The sequence below is a fragment of the Engraulis encrasicolus genome, chromosome 8, assembly GCF_034702125.1.
Source record: "Engraulis encrasicolus isolate BLACKSEA-1 chromosome 8, IST_EnEncr_1.0, whole genome shotgun sequence".
Taxonomy (NCBI): domain Eukaryota; kingdom Metazoa; phylum Chordata; class Actinopteri; order Clupeiformes; family Engraulidae; genus Engraulis; species Engraulis encrasicolus.
The window spans coordinates 22,990,587-23,011,160 of NC_085864.1; the positions used below are offsets into that span (position 1 = coordinate 22,990,587).

General features: G+C 42.2%; 1 protein-coding gene and 1 long non-coding RNA gene across 3 annotated transcripts; both read left to right on the plus strand.

The window, feature by feature from the left end:
* The first annotated feature begins 394 nt into the window (after positions 1–394).
* On the plus strand, positions 395–20,079 carry LOC134454294 (galectin-9-like). 2 transcript variants are annotated; one of them, XM_063205221.1, is made up of 12 exons: positions 395–488; positions 6,691–6,779; positions 6,888–7,095; positions 10,186–10,305; positions 11,220–11,243; positions 11,461–11,535; positions 11,746–11,778; positions 11,940–11,969; positions 12,638–12,676; positions 13,331–13,419; positions 16,015–16,174; positions 18,259–20,079. In XM_063205221.1, the coding sequence occupies exons 1-12, from the start codon at positions 453–455 to the stop codon at positions 18,403–18,405; spliced, it is 1,050 nt and encodes a 349-aa protein (XP_063061291.1). In that variant the 5' UTR covers positions 395–452; the 3' UTR covers positions 18,406–20,079. The 2 variants fall into 2 exon arrangements, with proteins under 2 accessions (XP_063061291.1, XP_063061292.1); XM_063205222.1 differs by lacking the exon at positions 11,940–11,969.
* On the plus strand, positions 764–5,900 carry LOC134454295 (uncharacterized). The gene is made up of 8 exons (XR_010035821.1): positions 764–993; positions 2,194–2,263; positions 2,511–2,603; positions 3,049–3,139; positions 3,332–3,407; positions 3,510–3,725; positions 3,987–4,131; positions 4,886–5,900. It is a non-coding gene; the product is annotated as an uncharacterized LOC134454295 (long non-coding RNA).
* Positions 20,080–20,574: the final 495 nt, after the last annotated feature.

Consider the following 20,574-nt stretch of genomic DNA (forward strand, 5'->3'; position numbering starts at 1 on the left):
CCAGATTCACCATACATTGCTGGTGTTTCCAGACGCGCGATGCGACATGTGTCAATTCAGCGCATAATGCTTGCAATTTTTTTGTGTGTAATTTATGAACGTGCGTGCCTTGGCGCATTGATGCACTGGAGTTATGCGGTCAGAAAAGTGACTTAATAGTGGGACTACTTCAGGTGTGCATATATTGCGCATTGTAAAACGCTTTCCTGGGAACTCTTTCCATCACTGTAACAATGCCAACGTCCTCGTGTTCCTTTTAACTATAATTTCGGGAAAAGAGAATCGAGGTTAGGCCCACTAGATATGACACATCTGTTTCCTGAAATTGCGTAGGCCTACAGCGCCACTTTCTCCGCCCCACTCTTTAATTGATGATACTAGAATAGTTGTTCCTTCAAACCGAATCGCATCACATCGCTACACTACACAATCTGCCATCTACAAGGACAAGGATGGCGTTTCCTCCACAACAACCGTTTTACAGCCCAGTAAGTACAATTTAGTCCATTTGTCTCATTTATGTGCCCACTGTTGTTGAATAACACCCACTAAACATAGAACGTCACATAGACGTTCATATCTTGTCCATATCGCGTCCGTCCGTCTAAGACCAGTTCTGTACCCAAAAATGACGTGCAAAATAGGTATACTATTTTGACGTCAAACTATGAGGTCCATTAGACGTCTGAATATAGTTAATCATTTACCCAATGGGGACTGCCTAAACAGATGTATCAAAAAAACAACACATTGGGATGTGTAGACAGCATTGACAGATTATGTGTCATTTTTGTGTAAGATTTCACAGAATGTGTGAAACCTGAAGTTAAGAGATTCATTTCTGGGTCGTGCTACAACAAGTGAGAAACTAACGGCCGTTTGGCTGTCCAATCGCGTGACTGTGGACATTTGAAAGCAGACTTCCGCCCGCCTTTTCTACCGTTGGAAATGCAAGATGCGGCGACTTGACTTCAGACACCGAGAGAGGCTGGCGTAAGTAATTCACTTTATTGGTATAATTTCGTAACAATTACGTGTGTTACCGTTAATGTATGGTTAAAATCAAACCCTGCTTCACAAGTTTTGCTGTACGAACATTGGAACAGCAGCCTCAGTGATTCTGTGAACATTAAGCTAGCCTACAGATTTAGCTAGTTATTGATACTCAGTTAGCTATTGATCTTTAACGCTTGCACTATAAATTATATTTATTTTCTTTTAATTCACATGTGGACTAACTTAATGGTTAAAACGTGTTGTGTTGGGAAAATTAAAGGTTTGAAATGTGATATTGGATGGTTTGCTAACATTGGTTGCTAATATGGTAACTGATAATTAGCTGGTGTGGAATAAATCAGGCGGCACTTTACTGATGTGAAGTTTGAAAGCTATTTTCTGAACATAAAAGAAAGAAAGTCTGACAGGATTTGTGCAAGGATACTGAAACACCACGGATGGATTGACGTAGAGCTAGTACTGGTAGTGGGGCAAAAGTGGATGCTGCTAGTAACAGGTATCGGAGGGGGCAAGGCAAGGGCTAGCTAGCATAGAGGCGATTTTAAACTTCAGCGCTTCAAACGTAAGCAGTTCTGCGTCAAATCATGTAAATCAGACCATCCGCCACCCTCGTACATGATAAAGAATAGCACCAGTAAAAGCAAGCAGTATCCCACTGTTTTGTGTTGGCTCGATGAAAGGTGATAGAAACGAATTTCCGAATCACATTATGTCGGCTTGGTTGTTGTTGTGGCCAGTCAATAGACAAGCTTTGAACCGTAGTTCCATGTAAGTGTCGTGGTTTTCACTGTTTCAGTATGTAGTTGAATATGGTAGATCTGGGCAACTGGTCAACGCTGTCGTGTTTTGTCTCGGTAGACCTCGTATGACGGTGTGTTGGGAAAATACCGGCAGTTGTTTCAGATGGAGGGTGCGACGTGCCAGATGTACGCTGTTCGAGGGATAAAACTGCCACGCACGAGATTTTGTAGGCAATGGTAATTGGTGACGATACCATGACGTTTGAAAAGAAGATTCAAAGTTTGAGTTTTATGTGGCAGAGTAGAACAGCTGCGTGTGAAGTGTGGCGACTACCAAGGTATCAACACCAGTTATGGCTACGGGATTTTAAAAGTACCTTCAATGCACTGGGAACTAACGTGCTCTCCCCCTCTCTCTCTCTTCTCTCTTCGTCAGGGCCCAGGTCTTGTGGCCACATCTGTCCAAGCTCCTACTCTGATTGAACAGTTGGATGATCAGACTGATGGTAAGTGTGTGTGTGTGTGTGTGTGTGTGTGTGTGTGTATCATATTGTCTATGTGATCATGTGTCTAATTGCCATCCACTTACAGGCCCTCTGCCTCCTTTCATTTGTTTTTTTTTAGATTTTTTTTATTGTTGTATTGTATGCAATTGTGATAAATATGATACTGTGATAGTGTTATAATAACACAGAGACTTTGGTAAATGTGAAATTTAAGTACTGCTGTACAATTTTCTGCTCTCATTTTCAGATGAAAAGTGCTACACAGTTCTCACACATCTTCTGACTCCGAAGCCGCTGCAGTGTAAAATCTGAGATGTCTTTTCTGGTTGATTTTGTGCAGGTATTTTTCAAAGGATAGTTACTTTTAAAAACTTCTTTTAATCTTTAAAAACACTTTCATGCAGAGCCTCTGTTAGGACCTCATTGCGATACAGAGTTATGACCTTGTCACCAAAATGTCAATGACCATATTTTAACCTGCTATTTAAGGCTGTCATAGCCATATTCTTATAACAATGCCGTTAAGTTCAAGAGAACTATAGTTTGGTGATATGGATCCCAAACGGAAGGGAACAGCAGCGGTTTGTAGTTGTAGAGAACTAATTAGCGCCAAGTGTTGTTAACCTGTTGTTTCTTGTTTACCTGTCACAGTAGCCCATAGCACTTTTGTCATAGAGAGCAACTTGGTCAGTAAATATGTGCCTGCTGTATAAAGTAGCAGTATTTGGATGAGTTACAGCTAACACGGACGGCAAACTTGAGACTGTATATTGTGTGTTTGACAGATTTCTGACAGCGACAGCGATGGTGAGGGAAGCAGTGTACCGAACTCTCAGATGACTCGGACCAGGTGACCAAACCCATGCAAAGCACAATGTGAGTGTACACACACACACACACACACACACACACACACACACACACACACACACACACACACACACACACAGACCATGAGTCAACATAGTAGCCCCTACAATATTTTTCCAATTTATTGCTGTATGCTTACCATATCCATCATGTTGATGTGTGTTAATGCATCCTTGTGTGTGTATGTGTTGGTGTTAGGACTGTGCTGAGGCGTTCCGCCCCCCTCCCCCTCCACACCACTCAAGGCACGGCGGCGGCCCAACAGCAAACTAACGTGAGTACACAACACACACACACTTGTGTGCATGCCACGCACTGACACTTTCTCTACAGTGACTTGTCAACTTTCCTTACATTGTGTGTGTGCGTGTGACAGGGAGATTAACATGAGGCTGGATGCGCTTGGCTCCCTGCTGCGTCCATCACCAGAGGGGCCGGGATTGCTGCGGCAGCTAGCCAATTAAAGGAGGAGGATGAAGGAGAGGAGTCTGACGATGCCGACATCGCCATCGTATGCAGTCCACGCCCTCGCAGGAAAACCAGCCAATGAAAACGCTTGCAGCAGCATCAGCAGAACACACCGGCACGACTGGTAAACTTAAAGATACGCCACAGACCAGACATACACCAAATACAACTAGCACAGGTACACACACACACACACACACACACACACACACACACACACACACACACAGCAGTACATCTGTTTTGTATAGCGCTTTGCCTAGTCAAAGACTTTTTACAGGAAGTATTATAATTCTGTTTTATAGTTGGGGGAAGCCATGGAAAGTAGATAACCCTATACAGCTGATGTGTGTGTCAGTAATATTTATGTGTATGTGTGTTGCAGACAGAGCTTCTGAAGCATGCAGTGGAAGACCTGTCAGTCAAGCTAAAGGTCCCGCCCTCCAACCTGCTGCTGCTGCACGGAGAGGCGGAACTTAACACCTCACACACTATTGGCCAGCTAGGACTCTGCATCGCTGACATCTTTGGTAGGAATGTGTGTGTGTGTGTGTGTGTGTGTGTGTTTGCGTTTGGGTGTGTTTGCGTGTGGGTCTGTGTTGGTGCAAGTCAGTCTTGGCTCCTTCCTGATATTATACTGTATAAGTTCATACGTACTGTATACCGCATTGCAAAATGAATTTCATATACAGTATATCACGAAAGTGAATACACACCTCACAGTTTTTGCAGATTTTTGATTATACATTTTCATAGGAAAGCATTACAGAAATTTCACTTTGACACAATGATTAGTGACCTTTTAACAACTTATTTAACCGCTTAAATTTCTTGCGTCAGCATGACAGTCATGAAGTAACGAAGATGGTTGACAGTTCTTATGTTCACTGTCCCTGGGTCGCTACAGTATGCTCAAAATTCATCATTTAAAGACGGTTTTAGCTAAATTTTCTCCCATGGGAGACCATGCCCCCAGACCCCCCTAGTATGACTCAACACTATCCCCCAAAAACGCCACTGCACACCACACATTCGCGCGCACCGCTGCAACACACGCGCCGCTCCGTGCCACCGCGCCACGCCGCACCTTTCTCACCTTTTTCACCCCTGACCCGTTTTCATGCCTGTATACTTAGTTTGACTGGTATGCTTCATACCTTTCAATCAGTTAAGTAAAACTTGCTATTAAGTATTATTGATGATGTCTCTCTCTCTCTCTCTCTCTCTCTCTCTCTCTCTCTCTCTCCCCCTTCTTCTTCTTCCTCCTCTTCTACTTCTTCTCAGTCTGGAACCAACTTCACATCCCTCTTCACTGCACTACTGACACTGAGATGGAATCCACAACCCAACCACTAGTGGTCTGCATTGGGAACCTGAAGACTCTGTCATAACCGCCAGGAATGACCGTGTGACCATTCCCGTTGCAGACGGCCTGACTTGCACAATTGACAAGCTGTTCAAGCTTTACTGGGTCTGCAACTTGTTATATCCAGCACAGCTCAGCTCTGTTTTCACCTTCTTTGAATATGTTTATGACGTTCCCATCTCAACCAACAAACGAACAAAGGCACTACAACTTCTCTCAAAGCTTCCCAGCAGCCCAGTGATCACTCAACATGTGTTTATGCCCAAAATGTAAATAGCTACTACAGACATCAAGAAAGTAGTTTGGCATCTTTGTCATGTACACGCTTTGTCAGATGCACAGGATATGATGATAATTTGCAGCCAAGATGGCTGTTCAAGTGTACAAGGACTTACTATGTAGACACCACCTACGTAGATATGTTGTAAAACTGGACGATTGTGAAATGATATGATGTGGCAGATGTAAGACCCATTGATGTAATGCAGAGTTTTCATTCAGATGAACTGTCTCTTAACCCAAGGTACAATGTCTTTTCTTCCAATATGTTGGATCCTACAGTATTTCATAAGAAAGTTTTCAAGAGTATTTAACACTACTTCGAATTTCAAGACTTTTGGGTTTTGTAATACACCGGTAATGTTGTTAAGAGATGATAGTGTACGAGTCATAATCATCAATACTTCATGAAATTCGCAGTGGTGTTAATTATTCTTGAAAAAGATCACATTTGTTATCTCCCCCTCTTCTGAAAAGCCTAACAAAAAAGAATATGACAGTAAAGTTAATGTAATACAATTTTTTTTTAATTGAATGTAAACACAACTCTACAAAAAAAAAAAAAAACGTTGCAGAGGTATGTAGTCAAGACTTTTGAAGATTTAACCTTGTAAACAAAAGTGTTTGCTAAATAAAAGTAAACCCCCCCTGTCACTTTCCATGTGATAATTGTCTGTATATTTTGAAAACTAGAAGTTTCAAGGTTTTTAATGCTGTCACTTAAATGTTTGAATGACAACTCAGAGTTAATTTAAAGTCAAAAAGACGTCCACAAAGAGTGATGTCCCATTTGCTATAAGACATTTTATTTATTTTAGCAACAGATTAGAACATTTGAGTGATCTGAATGGGAGGCAGTGATGAGGTTACTTCAGTTCTGAAGCAGTCGATACAATTAACAAGAAATGCTATTTTGCATTGTGTTGCATACATGGAGCATCAAAGGACTTTTTAAAGATAGTGTAGTTTAACTTTTTTGCTTTGAAAATCTGCCATCTTAATTCAACGAGTCTGTGGGTAAGAATTGACCTGTTTGTTAGGTTGTTAGGCTTTTGTTATGAGGCTATGTTAGGTTATCTCGTTTTAGCAAATGGAGTTTTGGATGGAATAAATGTAATGGCCGCACTACTGAGGTAAGGAGGGGGAGAGGTTCATTCCAATTTCGAAAAAGACGTTGATAAGACATCCCTAATGACCTAATATGGACTAGAATTTGCCCTTATCTGGAGGTCCTGATGACGTTCATACCTGACGTCATAATAACGCAAAAAAAAGACGTCATCTGGCGTTACATTCTGGTACCCTGCTGGGACGTCCAACAATGACCTGGAAAAGACGTTGTTTGGACGTCTTTTTGCCCAGTGGGCAGCGAATGGTACGCTACCTCAGCGTAAATCGAAACTAACTAGCCGAGTTTCCTACAAACTTCGCATTCCTTTTTCAGCGTCTTCCATTCACGGGGGCGATTCACGGGCGGCTTCAACAGGGACTAAGTATCATTGTATCTGGCCGAGTCCTTCCAGGTGCAAACAGGTGAGTTGTTTGAATGTTGAAATTTTAAGACTGAGCTTTGCCCGAGTAACGGTTCGCGGGGTGTCTGTTATTTTCTACGCTCATATGTTTTTTTCCCATCACGCGCAGATTCCACGTCAATCTGCAATCCGGCTCCGGTACTGGGGTGGATGTGGCCCTTCACTTTAACCCGCGCTATGATATGGGTCCGGCGTTTGTGGTCACCAACACTTACCGGAGAGGCACCGGATGGGGGCAAGAGGAGAGGACGCACCAAACTCTTCCAGCAGGAGCTGCGTTCAATTTAATGATCCTGGTTGGCCCAGATTCCTACAAGGTGAGTCACTTTTGGCTACGGTTGTTGACACTATGAATTCAATGGGCTATATGAGGACAATGAAGAATTGTGTAGTTAAATAATACGCCAAAGTGATGCCTACACTTGGATCCCTAAAGGTGTCCACTGTCTTTAAATGAACATGAGTGCATTTTGACAAAGTAGCTCACAACGTTTTCAAAGTTTTCACTGAGGCTGAGTCTATTAAGTTGTAACATCATGGAAGTGGACAAGTTTTATGGAGGAGTATAGATTACCCTAAGCATTGTGCACTCTTATCTGCCAAGGAGGGTTATCAAAATCGAAGGGGAGCAGGCTCACTGTGTTAAAGGGGTCCTATTATGCTTTTTCATGTCCACTACCCATTTATTGGGTTACACAGCATCTGTTGTATGTAAAAGCTTGGTGAAAGCTGCATTTCACAAATTGGCCTCTTGGGGGAGAATTTCTCTGCCGCAGGAACGCTATTTCTCAACTGTCAGAGAACGCGTGGTTGGGTTTTCAACATTCTATAGCTTTTGTTTCCGGTACGGGTCTACGTCATGCTGTACCTAACATTGCTGCTTATGGGATGGAGTGTTGACGATGTCACAGACCATTTATTAATTGCAGAGACAGTAGACCTAATGCGCATTTGTTCATCGCAGCCACATAGCCTAGGCCTATCTGAATTTGACAGTATTGTGATGAGATGTAGGCTATCCTATTTGTGAATACACCACTCAGTGTACAAAATAGTGTAAATAGTGTAGCCTACAAGGATAGTGTAGGATTTCGCCATCCACAAGTTTATTATATTAGGCTATTATTATTATAAATCGGCTCCGTCAAATAGGCTACAACATCGGTCTAGACTGCAGGCTACACTCACCTGTAGCCCAAGTTATGTTTTTTGTTTGCTTCATTGTGATATTAAAGCTGCATTTTACATTGATAAAATACCGGTTGGTAGGCCTATGGCTAACGGGTCAGAAACAGTTGAATGAGGAAGGTCGAAAACAGGCAGAACGCGTTAACGCAGTTGCGCACTGAGAATCCAAAACCCTTCCAAGTGGGTGAAAGACACGAATTTCTCCTTTCTCTCTCTATTCGCTTCAGGGCCGTTTTGCATATGCTGTTGGAAAGACTAACTTTTGTTTGGTAAGATGTGAAAACCCTACACTTGTATTGCCGCTTGAAGCATAACATTAATTAGAAGACGTGCGCTGATGTTATCCAAATAGGTATCACGACATGACCAGCAGCCGTTTGCATCAGCAATGTTGGCAAGGATTAGCCAGTTAGTATAGGCTATGCGTAGGCTACAATTCAGTAATTAAAATGCAACGCAGTTTTGTTCATCATATCTGCAAGAGCAACGTGGATATTGGCTTGACGTCGTTTAAAACTGGTCGAGTCGTCGGGCGGCTTTCCAAAAATAATGAAACTGAAACGGATAGGGCCTATTGTTATATATAAAAAAATCCTGTCCTGTCGATAAATGCGAACAAAAAAAAAACCACGAAACCGAGACTAGGCCTAGGCGTTAAGACCCAGTATGAAACCAATCCATCGAGGACTGCCCATTGCGCTTCCAATCCAGTGGGCGCATCATTTCTTCCGGGGACTAAATAGAAATTCAGTTACTAAAATGAAACCATGCACCTGAAAATACCTTGAAATGTATTTTTATGAAGCATAGCCTATCACCATTGTGCATTAGGCCTACAGACAACGAGCAAACAGGAACTCATTTTTAAAAGCCAACAACGCGTGCGCTCAGTAGCCTATTCAGTCTGGCTTGCAAATAGACCACAGGACGAGTTTGAACACGGAGTTCATATCACAAATAGGGTGTCACGATATCACTGACAGACGTTGAATTGATAGGTTTGAGTCCGACAAGTCGTGCCCTTGTCTTACTGGGCGCACTCTTTCAATTTCGGACTGCGTCTTTGACAGCCAGATGGGGGCTGCCGCGGGAGCGAAGAAAATGTCCACAACTTCGCTGAATAAATAGGACTATCCTTTGAACTGTGTACAGCAATAGCAGATGATTAGCTTATTGGATAGCCTATTTTGTGAAGGTTAACTTGTCATTAACAAGGGAATGTGATCTGATTTCAATCCCAGAACATTCTTTGTGTCTTCAACTTTCCACCTGTCAACAGCAGATCTAGACTTCTCCCACCTAGACCAGCGCGACACTTGTCTGTTTGCGAGCAGTAAACTTGGCTGATAACTTCAACTTTAGGGCTACAGTATGCAAGGCTAGACAGCGGGTTAACCAATCAGGCCCCTACTGTTGCGTTAATAATGTTTGAGATAAAGATTCTTCAGCGCAGGATATCAGAAATAAACATGACAGCGCAGATGGCTATTAGTTTTTTTTTTTTTTAATATGGTCACAATCGCGTTATTACGCATCATATGCAATATGCGTATTATTTCATGAAACCTCAAATCGGAAGCAATAGCCTGTACCCAGCACTTTCAACCCTTTCTCAGATTAATGGCAGCCTAATTGTCCCAAGCGATTTTGAAATCAAACTGAAGCCCATGCACGGAAGACTCGCATTGGATAGGGACTGGGTTTCAGCAAATGACACAGCAAGGTGCACAAATAACAACGTGGGACTTATGATGCGTCCTTTTCAGATTAATTGTGGACATTGGGTGAACTATTTGGCTGTCAACTTTAGACATAGGCTACAGGGTTGGATTCCAGGTCAAAATCAGCCACGCTGACGTAATATTAGTAATAGAATGCTTGATGAAACGCTCCATGCTGCGTCGAGATTTCAGAATGTTGAAGGGTCTAACATTCTGCACTTCCACGCGTTTCAAACAGGCGGCTTAGGGTGCATGTACACAATGATAAAAAATAATGGACATGAAAACAAGTGATCATTCAAAATTAACTCCACTAACCACAGTAAAGCAAAATATTAACAATGAAAGTTATTCTAAATAGCATAATAGGGCACCTTTAAAGTAGTAACAGGCTTGCTAAATAACACTAAGCCTATATAATGTGTCTATACAGTAATAGACACAGCTCATACAGGAGATGGTATAACATAAATATTATTTGGCCTTTGCATCAATCAGATTGCCACTAATGGGTGCCACTTGATGGAGTACAAGCATCGTATCCCGTACAACCTGGTGGACACTATCCACATAGAGGGAATGGTGGAGGTCAGCTCCATAGCATTCCAGAACTCTGGGGTGAGCAACACTTTTCTGCATATTTTATGATGTATTAAACGTTTTATAACAGTGTTTTCAGGATGGTATAATACCTGTTTTATATTACTTGTGCATTGTAACAAGTGTTATAATGACTAACTCTGCATTAGGCCTACTGCTGGGTTTTTCTTTGGTTATATGACCTTGTCAATATACAACATGATGTTTTTTTTAACATTTGCTCTTTTCAGCCTTATATGCATAGAGGTAGAAAATAACATTAGAGGTGACCCCGCCCCCCTTTTTACTGCAATGAATCTGTAGTGGCCATTATCTGTAGGTAGATCAGAGAAATGGAAATTAATGGAGAAGGAGGCTCACCTCTGTCAAAAATGGCTTAATCATGTGAAAATGTCCATCAACACACTATACGAGGACAATAGTTGAAGTGTGTTGCTAACTATGTTCATAAAATATATAATTTGGTTTTTAAATGTTGTTATCGACTCATATGATTTAAGTAGATATTTAGCCTGACATTTCAAATCTGGTCTTTGATCAATGTGTTACTTCATATTCACACAGTTTTAGTCAATTTCTTGACAGGGGTGGGCGTGTTCTCTATTGACTTGCATTGACTGAAGGTACCTACACGTGCCATTTCCCAGTGCTGTCGCAAATTGCCGTGTCACCTCTAGTGTTATTTTATATGCTTATATGCCTCTGCTGCCATTTAATGTGAGGGATTTGTCTCAGCCTTTAGTTATCATTTTAAAGAGTGTTGCAATAACCCTTTTATGCAATCAGTGTTGAATGTTATAGTGACTTCCTGAATTATGAATTAAGCCTACTGAATTACTGCTTAGATTTCTTTGATTGAATGATATGAACTTTGACTTAAAGATAAAACTAATTATTTTGATATCAATATTTTTTACATTTGTGGTTTTCAGCCGCAGCCCCAGCCGCCATATAACGTGAGTAATTTGTCTTTAGTTTGCATATGACATCAGTCAGAGCTTCTTATTGATTTTTTTTGGTGTCTTTTGGCTTTTTGAGAGTCTGTGTGGCTATAACTGTAACTATCATCTAGTGATGTTGGCTATGATTATGTCCGCGTTTGTAAGTCGCTTAGGTTATAAAGCGTGTACTGTAAATGTAATGTAATGTAATGTAATGTAACTGTCATTTCAGCCCGGGTTTCCAGTCCCAACTCCCGGGTTTCCGGCAACGCCTGGATTTCCAGCCCCGACGCCTGGGTTTCCTCCTGTAAGTGTCTCTGTGTGTGTGTGTGTGTGTGTGTGTGTGTGTGTGTGTGTGTGTGTGTGTGTGTGTGTGTGTGTGTGTGTGTGTGTGTGTGTGTGTGTGCATGGTATGCGTGTGTGTGTGAGTGCGCGTGTCTGTGTGAGTGAGAGAGAGCGAGAGAGAGGGAGCAAATTGTCATACTCTGTCTCATATCATATTGTTTTCTGATTTCAGACGTACCCATTTCCAACACCTGGATTTCCTCCTGTAAGTGTGTGTGTGTATGCATGTGCGTGTGTGTGTGTGTGTGTGTGTGTGTGTGTGGGTGTGTGGGTGTGAGGGAGTGCGAAAGAGCAATTGACAGAGATATACTTGTCATATTATGTGTTGTTATATTCATTTCATATTATGTGTTATATTCATTTCAGGGTCCAGTTATATGTCCTGGATTTCCTCCTGTAAGTCGCTGCGTTTGTGTTTGTGTGTGTTGCACGCTTAATGTGAGAAAGCCTCTCTAGTACAATTTCTATATCATTTTAAATACTATACTGAAATAAGGCGGCCCACTGATATGGATGGATCAGGGTTATGCTTGCAATGACAAATCGTGTTGTTCATATGTTATTGTGCTCTTTGGCCTGAAACTCAATACAAGCCAATCGTACAATAACAAGGCCAATGATTTACTATTAAATAGTAGTTGTGCTGACTGTGCTGGTTGACATATTCACTGGCCTTGTGACCATTTCGTTCCCCTTTGTGGCCTCTGAGGCAAGGGCAGATCTAAACTTTTTTAGGGCCCTAGGCTAAATATAAACATGGGTCCCTCAAAGGTCATTATATACCGGTAGACATACAAAATTCTGTGTTTTGGTGCTATTTTATTGTTTTGTGTCATATATTTTATTACTTTACATACTGGAAGTGACAGTTTAAGATCAAACCTACTTTTTTTGTTTGCTTACCGCAACTGGTGTGACAGTTAGGGACCCTATGGAGGAGAAATTTGGTCGGGGTCCCAGGCAATTGCCTAGGTTTGCCTAATGGAAAGTCCGCCTCTGCTCTGAGGTTGTCATGTGCTCATGTCATGTGACGCTGCTCATCATGATGTTTTTGTTGTCCTCAGGCCCCCACTCCCTGCCCCTGTCCACCTGCAGTGTCCTATGTAAGAACTTTTATTGCAGTCTGCTATTATCTTCTATAACAGGGATGGGCAACTGTTGGCCCGGGGGCCACATGTGGCCCGTCTCCTCAGTCAATGCGGCCCGTAGTAGATAAAACAGTAGGCCTAATTAAAAATGTAATGGCCAGATTTGAAAAAAAAATGAACACTGACTCACTCTGTTGTTGTAATTATATTGTTGGCCAATCGAAGACACTTCTATTCCTTCCAAACAATATGGGCAGTCAGTGAACAACCAACTGCACCTCAATCTTTGTGAATTGCAGTCAGGGGTGAATTTCTCGAAACCAAAGTTGCTTACTACATTAGCTACTTCTTGCTTTCAATGCATTTTCCCATTGGCAACTACCGAAGTTGCTAACAGGCTAACAACTTCCCTTTTGAGAAACTCACCCCAGATCTGTGGTAATTTGGTCCTCCGATGGTGTCGCTGAAAAAAGCGTGGCCCTCCTCGTAAAAGCTGCCCATCCCTGGTCTACACACTGTGTCAAATGGTACTCATGTGACAAAATGGTCTTACCTGCACTTCAACATTGAACATATTTGACAATAACTTTAGATGGATAACTATGAGCAGAGGTCAAGTTTCCTGTGTTTTACTGCGGAAATGTCTTTTGTGATCTCTCCCTAACCCAGAGCGTCCCATACAGAACCACTATAAACGGTGGACTCTACCCTGGGAAGACTGTTACTGTCCAAGGAACCATCAATAACTGTGCCAAAGGGTAAGATTAAACAGTCTTTTAGTGTTAAATGCTTAATTTGGAAACTGTTGTGCCCTCAATTAAAAGAATAGTTTTTGTCGAGTGGGATTTTCACACATGAAGTTAGGCACGAACCTGACAGAATAAATTTGATGCATTAGTGCTTGCCAGTCATGGGTTATGGTATTTATAGCCTTGTTTGTTATTTAGTGCCACAAACAATGATGAATCAGCATGGTCACCAAATGCAGAACATGGCAACAAATTGTATGAATAAATTGCATTGCTTTATGGCATCAAGGCATTATCATGGTGAGTGTTCATTAAATGGTCTCGTTTTTGTCACCCGACATTGTCAAATTGAAATTGGCACCCGTGCTGTTTCCATATTTGCATGAACTTGACAGTGGATACACACCGAAAGCGTGGATGTCCACTTAACGTCCACTGAACGTGCCTGAAATCAGTCCGAAACGGTTATAACACATGTAAACAGATCATGCCTTACACAGGAGTGCGGCGTCGGCCCGACCGGACATGTCTGCGATGCTCCTTGAAAATAGAACTCAAGTCTATTTTCCTGTGCGGACGTCCACGTTCAATGAGCGGCTTCCATTGAAAATGAACGGCTGCTGTTCACGGATAGAACGTTGACGTTGACTGTGCAGTGTGAAAGGCAGCCCGCGAACCTCTTGGACACGCAATGCTCCCAGACACGTTAAGCGAACACGAATATCTTGGTGTGCATGTACCATGAAGGGCAACCGTAGCCTAGTGGTTAAGGACATGGGCTTTAGATCAGAGGATTGCAGGTTCAAATCCCACCCTTACCACTCCCTACCACACTCCATGGCTGAGGTGCCCTTGAGCAAGGCACCTAACCCCACACTGCTCCAGGGACTGTAACCAATACCCTGTACTTAAAAAATAAGTGTAAGTCACTTTGAATAGAAAAGCGTCAGCTAAATGTAGTGTAATAATGTTACTTGATTTACAGCCAACATATAGTGCCAGTACATTTATTGCTTTTTTGGACTTTGTGTTTGGTGTTCACATCTTCAGAGGGAGAAGATTTCTTTAAAAAATCATTACAGCACCTGTCTTATGTCATGCTATGCTGATGTCATATGTTGCTCCTGTAGACATGGCTGCTCATGCACAATTGCTGTGAACTACCCTCTAAGCCTCATCACAGGATACACATTCACCTGTGTAGCTGGCTATTATACAGAGTTGTCAATCCCGGGTTTGGTAAGTAAAAAACCCTGCCACAAATTTCATCCAAACAGCTCTGAATTAGATGAGAATAATAAGCACTCAAGATAGGTAAGTCACTATAGGGTAGTAATATGGGTAAGCCCAAAAGGTTTCTGGTTCGACTCCCGACCCACCATGTTGGTGGGGAGATTAATTAACCAGTGCTCTACCCTATCCTCCTCCATGACTGAGGAACCCTGAGCATGGTACCGTCCCACCGCACTACTCCCTTGGGGCGCCATTGGGGGCTGCCCCCTTGCACGGATGTGGCATAAATGCAATTTCGTTGTGTGCATTGTGCAGTGTTCACTTGTGTGCTGTGGAGTGCTGTGTCACAAAGACAATGGGAGTTGGAGTTTCCCAGGGGCTTTCACTTCACTTTTCACTTACTTAGCCATCTGGAAGGAAATTGTGGCAAGGTTTTTACTGTTTCTCTGAACCGGATCTTTCAGACCTCGGCTATTATTTGCATGTGGATTTGGGTGCCTGTCTTGGTGCCAGGATGCAACCCTACAGTCAGGGGCAGAGCACTGGTATTGGGACAGGGGGGGCGGGAGATGTGTCAGAGGCATTGGGCCCACGAAATATCGTAGAATGGGGCCCCTACAAGATGTTTGGCAATCGAAAGCCACTGGCAGGGCCCCCCCCCCAAGTGGTGAGGCCGGGGGTTCCTGGCCCCTATGCCCCCCCCTCTGCTCCGCCCCTGCCTACAGTATTATTCCCTCTCTACATACCTTCAGTTGCCTGGTAATGTCACTTCTCACTCATGTGAATTTGCGTGTCTTGGTGCCAGGATTGATGACCATCTATTATTCTCTCATTACATACCCTGAGTAGCCCGTTCATGCCACTTCCTACTGTTCAATGTACAGAAAATCAGACTGTACCTCACCCAATACGCCACTCAGCTTCTGGTACAGGTCATGGTCATCTCTCGGCTTGACTACTTTAGCTCCCTCTTGACTGGTCTTCCAGCTTGTGCAACAAGTGGTCCAGAACGCTGTGGCGTGCCTGGTGTTCACCTAACCTAAAAGGGTGCACGACTCATCGTTTTTTGTCAACCTGCATTGGCTACCGGTGTCTGCTGAAATTAAACACAAGACCCTACAAAGCTGCAGCAGGTTCTGCTCCTCGCCTGCTAAATGTAATGTAACATACCGAATTTGTCCTGTTCTGTCATCAGGACTTTGATTTCAAGCCAGTCACCCAGCCCCTGAAATTAATGATCACTATAAAAAAATATCAAATGGTCAATATAAAATATCAAATGGTCAATATAAAATGGAATATGGTCAAATTGTCCCCATATCACCCAGTCATCCTTCAGGTGCCACTAACATCCCTTGTTTCCACTTTCAGGATAGCTGTTAACCTGTGCTTCGGTGCCAGCAGTATAGCACTACACTACAACGTTCGCTTTGATGAGAGGGTCGTGGTGAGGAACAGCCACATGCATAACAAGTGGGGCCATGAGGAACGCGGCGGTGGAATGCCCTTTCACCTCGGCCGGCAATTTGTGGTAAACATTTTAATAGCCTTATAATTCAAACCAAGGTTGATCGGTCGGCCTGTCTGTCTGTCTGTTTGCAGTACGACACTACTTCTACTACTTCTGCTTCTACTTATGCCGTGGAACAGTATTCATAGGTTTTTCAGGCTTTGCAAATTAGGGCAGTCATGGGTAAGCGGTTAGAACGTCAGACTTGTAGCCCAAAGGTTGCCGGTTCGACTCCCGACCCGCCAGGTTGGTGGGGAGAGTAATCAACCAGTGCTCTCCCCATCCTCCTCCATGACTGAGGTACCCTGAGCATGGTACTGTCCCACCGCACTGCTCCCTTAGGGCGCCATTGAGGGCTGCCCCCTTGCACGGGTGAGACATACAGCTCCAGGCCACTTTATTAGAATAGCGTGAAAAAGTTCATTAATTTCCATAATTCCATCAATAATGTTAAACTGTCATGAATTATAGATTCATGGCCCAGTTTTTTAACTATTCCAATCATTAAATTGTTTATTTTTACACATTTTGGTCTTCCAGCTCAAAAAACCCATGAATTAGGGAATTCGCATCATTAGAATATTGTAATAAAATCACAATTTTCTTCATCAAAATTCAGGTCACATCAAATCAGTTTGTTTGGTATCAGCTGTTCTTGTTTGTTGACCTGGTGACCCACACTTCACTCTTCAATATACCCTGTAGATTTCCATGCCACGTTTTGGTGTTAACTCACCAGTTTAATTCTAACTCACCAGAAATAAAACCCCATTCATTTTCAATGGGGTTTCATTTCTGGTGATTTAGAATTAAACTGGTGAGTTAGCGCAAAAACGTGGCATGGAAATCTACAGGGTATATTGAAGAATGAAGTGTGGGTCACCAGGTCAATAAACAAGAACAGCTGATAGCAAAGCATCAATGATATCTGGGCTTCCATAACTCCCATGCACTGTTTCTGCCAGTGACTTCAATGTTAAACGCATCATAGCCGTTATTAAGACAGAGAGAGTCCTAACCAAGTATTGAACATTGCATGTTATGTAGAAAGTACCAAATTTCAACTGATTTGATGTGACCCGAATTTAGATGAAGAAAATTGTGATTTTATTACAATATTCGGTAACGCTTTACTTTACGGTACAGTTACCCTATGTTATTACTGTGTACTTTCTGGGTAACAACAGGGTATCAGAGAGAAGTTACATGGTATCTAATGGGTAAAGAGGGGGCAATTACAAAGTAAATACCATTAATTGGGTAACAACCGGGTAACAAAGAGAAGTTCGATGATTAGATGGTTAGAAAATACGCAGTAGTTTCATAGTAATTCTTGAGATATGCGTATTACATAGTATTTACCCCCTTTTTACCCGTTAGATACCATGTAACATCTGTCTGTTACCCTGTTGTTACGCAGAAAGTACACAGTAAATACTGTACCGTAAAGTAAAGCGTTACCCAATATTCTAATGATGCGAATTCCCCAATTCATGGGTTTTTTGAGCTGGAAGGCCAAAATATGTAAAAAGAAAAGAAATGAATGATTGGTATAGTTAAAAAACGGGGCCATGAATCTACAATTCATTTAACATTATTGATGGAATTATGGAAATAAATAAACTTTTTCATACTATTCTAATAAAGTGGCCTGGAGCTGTAAATGTAATTTTGTTGTGTGCAGTGTTCACTTGTGTGCTGTGGAGTTGTGTCAATGGGATGACAAATGGGAGTTGGAGTTTCCCAAGGGGCTTTCACTTCACTTATTATAGTTATTTTTCCTCTTCAAAGTCTTCTTACATGGGATATCTAAATGTTTAGTTCCTAGTGTGTTGTTCTAGTGATGTACTTACAGCAGCACATGATGATGTTTATAGACTAGACTATTGATGTATTGATAAAACATTAGTGGATTTATGGATTTATTTTAAGATATTTCATATATAATTTGATCATGTTTCACTATAAATATTTCGTTTTCCAGAGTTAATCCATTACATGCACTTACTAACACTTCTTAATTTACAGCCAATCCGCAACATGCCATGGTTGTTGTCTGTATTGATAATCTCAGCTCACTCACAATGTTTGATTTTGTTTTTCAGTTGACGATTGTGTGCAATCCTCATGGCTTCAACATCATGGTGAATGGCAATCAAGTCCACACCTACAAGCACCGCCACACAAGTCTACACGAGATCAATGAGTTGAAGGTTACTGGAGATGTGACACTGTCTTCTGTTACAGTTTAAGACAGAGGTACCCTTAGGCCAGATTCACACTAGAGCGTGGCGGAGCGGCAGTGAGATGACGGAGGTCTTTCTGCTTAGTTTCGGCCGGTGTGTTCTACAGACAGCGTCAGCGTTTGCGGTCAGTCCTGTTCAAAATCCCCCCACAGCCACAGCTAGTTTGGCATTCATTTTGAATTGGACACCGCCGGCCGCTGCCGTCCAAAATCCTCTCGAGTTCTATTTTCCAAATGCAGCGTGGAGCGGTACCATCTCCCGCACCACTACCGCCCGACTACTGCCGGTTGGTGTGGAAGGACAGCTCTGTTTCCGAGCTCTTTTCCAAAATGAGATATATCCATATATATCCATTTTATAGAATGTTGGGAAATTGACATTTTTGTATTGGGCATTCCATTGAAATGCATTGCAAAATGCATTTTTTATAGAGGTTTTAAAGTATGTTCTCAAAATATTTGAATGGCAAGAATTCACACATAGATGATAGGACATCTTAACATTCAATCCCAATATTAAAATGCAAAAAGTCAAAAATGGTGGATATAGCGTTTTGGAAAAGAGCTCTTCATATACAGTTTTTTCGCCACCTCCGGTGAAAACCACTTCCGTCCCGCCCCGCTTCCCCGCTCTGGTGTGAATTAGGCCTTATGGAGATAGACATCTTTCCAGGGACCATACCAACATCTATTGCTAGAGTTTCGGCAGCTTGGCATATTTTTTTTATGTATGTATGTATGCATGTGTGTGTCTTCATCACAGATCCACTTCAATCTGATTTGCATTTTTGTTCATTAGACTGTAACAAATTGTTTCATGGACAGCCTGGCAATGCATCACAGACCCCAGACTCCACATGTACATTTAGACAGTAAACAGCAAACATGTTGTACCAGTCAGATTTTTTTACATACAGTATATTTTTTTATATTAATCAAATTACTTATTTCCCTTAAGAGAAAAAACCTACTTAGATCCATTCCATGTTTAATCAAGTCACTGTAACTATTATATCATTGATGTTTCCTGCATTGTAGTACAATAAACATTTGGGACAAAGAATTAACTCAAAAGCCATGCTTTAAATGTGTCTACACATATTTTTTCATGGGGCGGTAGTGGCTCAGGTGGTAGAGGAGCTGTTTGGCAACCAGGAGGTTGCAGGTTGGAGCTCTACTTGACCCCATCGATGTGTCCTTGTGCAAGTTGCTCCTGTTGGCAGGTTGGTACCCTGTGTGGCAGCCACTGTCACCGGTGTGTGAATGAGAGTGAATGGGTGAATGTGAGGCATACAATGTAGGGCATTCAATGTAAAGTGCTTTTGAGTGCTCGAAGGAGTGGAACGGTGCAATATGGAGTCATCCATTTATAAGCTGGGTCCGTTCCTGCGGTGGTTTTGTAGGCAAGGCATTGACCCTTGCCTACAAATCCATCGCAGGAACGGCCCCAGCTTATCTGAAGGACCTACTAACGCCTTATGTTACTCGAAGAGAACTTCGCTCATCCAGCACAAGCCGTCTGGCTCTGCCATCCAGTCGCTCTAGGTACTCCCAGTCAAGACTGTTTTCTTCTTGTTGTACCCAAGTGGTGGAACGGTCTCCCAGAGGCAGCAAGACTAAGCACATCTCTTGTAGCCTTCAAGAAACAAGTAAAGACCTTCCTCTTTCGAGAGTATCTACTAGACTACAAACCCCAACTCCGATGAAGTTGGGACGTTTGGTAAACAGTGAATAAAATCAAAATGCTATCATTTTCAAAACATTCAATCTATTCATTAGATGGAGAATAGTGAAAAGACAACCTATTAAGTGTTAAAACTGAGAAAAAATATTGTTTTGGGGGACGTATGTACTCATTTCTAATTTGATAAATCCAACACGTCTCAAAAGAGTTGGGACGGGGACAATAAATGGCAGCAAATGTCGAGGAAGACTAAAAACAAAACAAAAGACAACACTTAACAGTTAAATACATTAACCGATGAGATGATTTTATATAAAAAACAGTGTTAATTCCTATCTTGGACATGATTTCACCAGCTTAAATGGTGGGTGTATTCCTTGTCATGTTTTGCAATGTTTTCCTTTCTGTAGTGCTTACAGTGTGACAGGTCTTGACCAAAAACCCACCATTTTATCACCTGCTGGTCCTTATGATGGAGCCAAACTGTTAAAC

Excerpts from the sequence above, each read along its gene's own strand:
- LOC134454294 (XM_063205221.1), top strand. The coding sequence starts at position 453 with ATGGCGTTTCCTCCACAACAACCGTTTTACAGCCCA. Across the intron at positions 6,780-6,887 it reads GTCCTTCCAGGTGCAAACAG|ATTCCACGTCAATCTGCAAT; the intron begins GTGAGTTGTTTG and ends CATCACGCGCAG. Across the intron at positions 10,306-11,219 it reads TAGCATTCCAGAACTCTGGG|CCGCAGCCCCAGCCGCCATA; the intron begins GTGAGCAACACT and ends TGTGGTTTTCAG.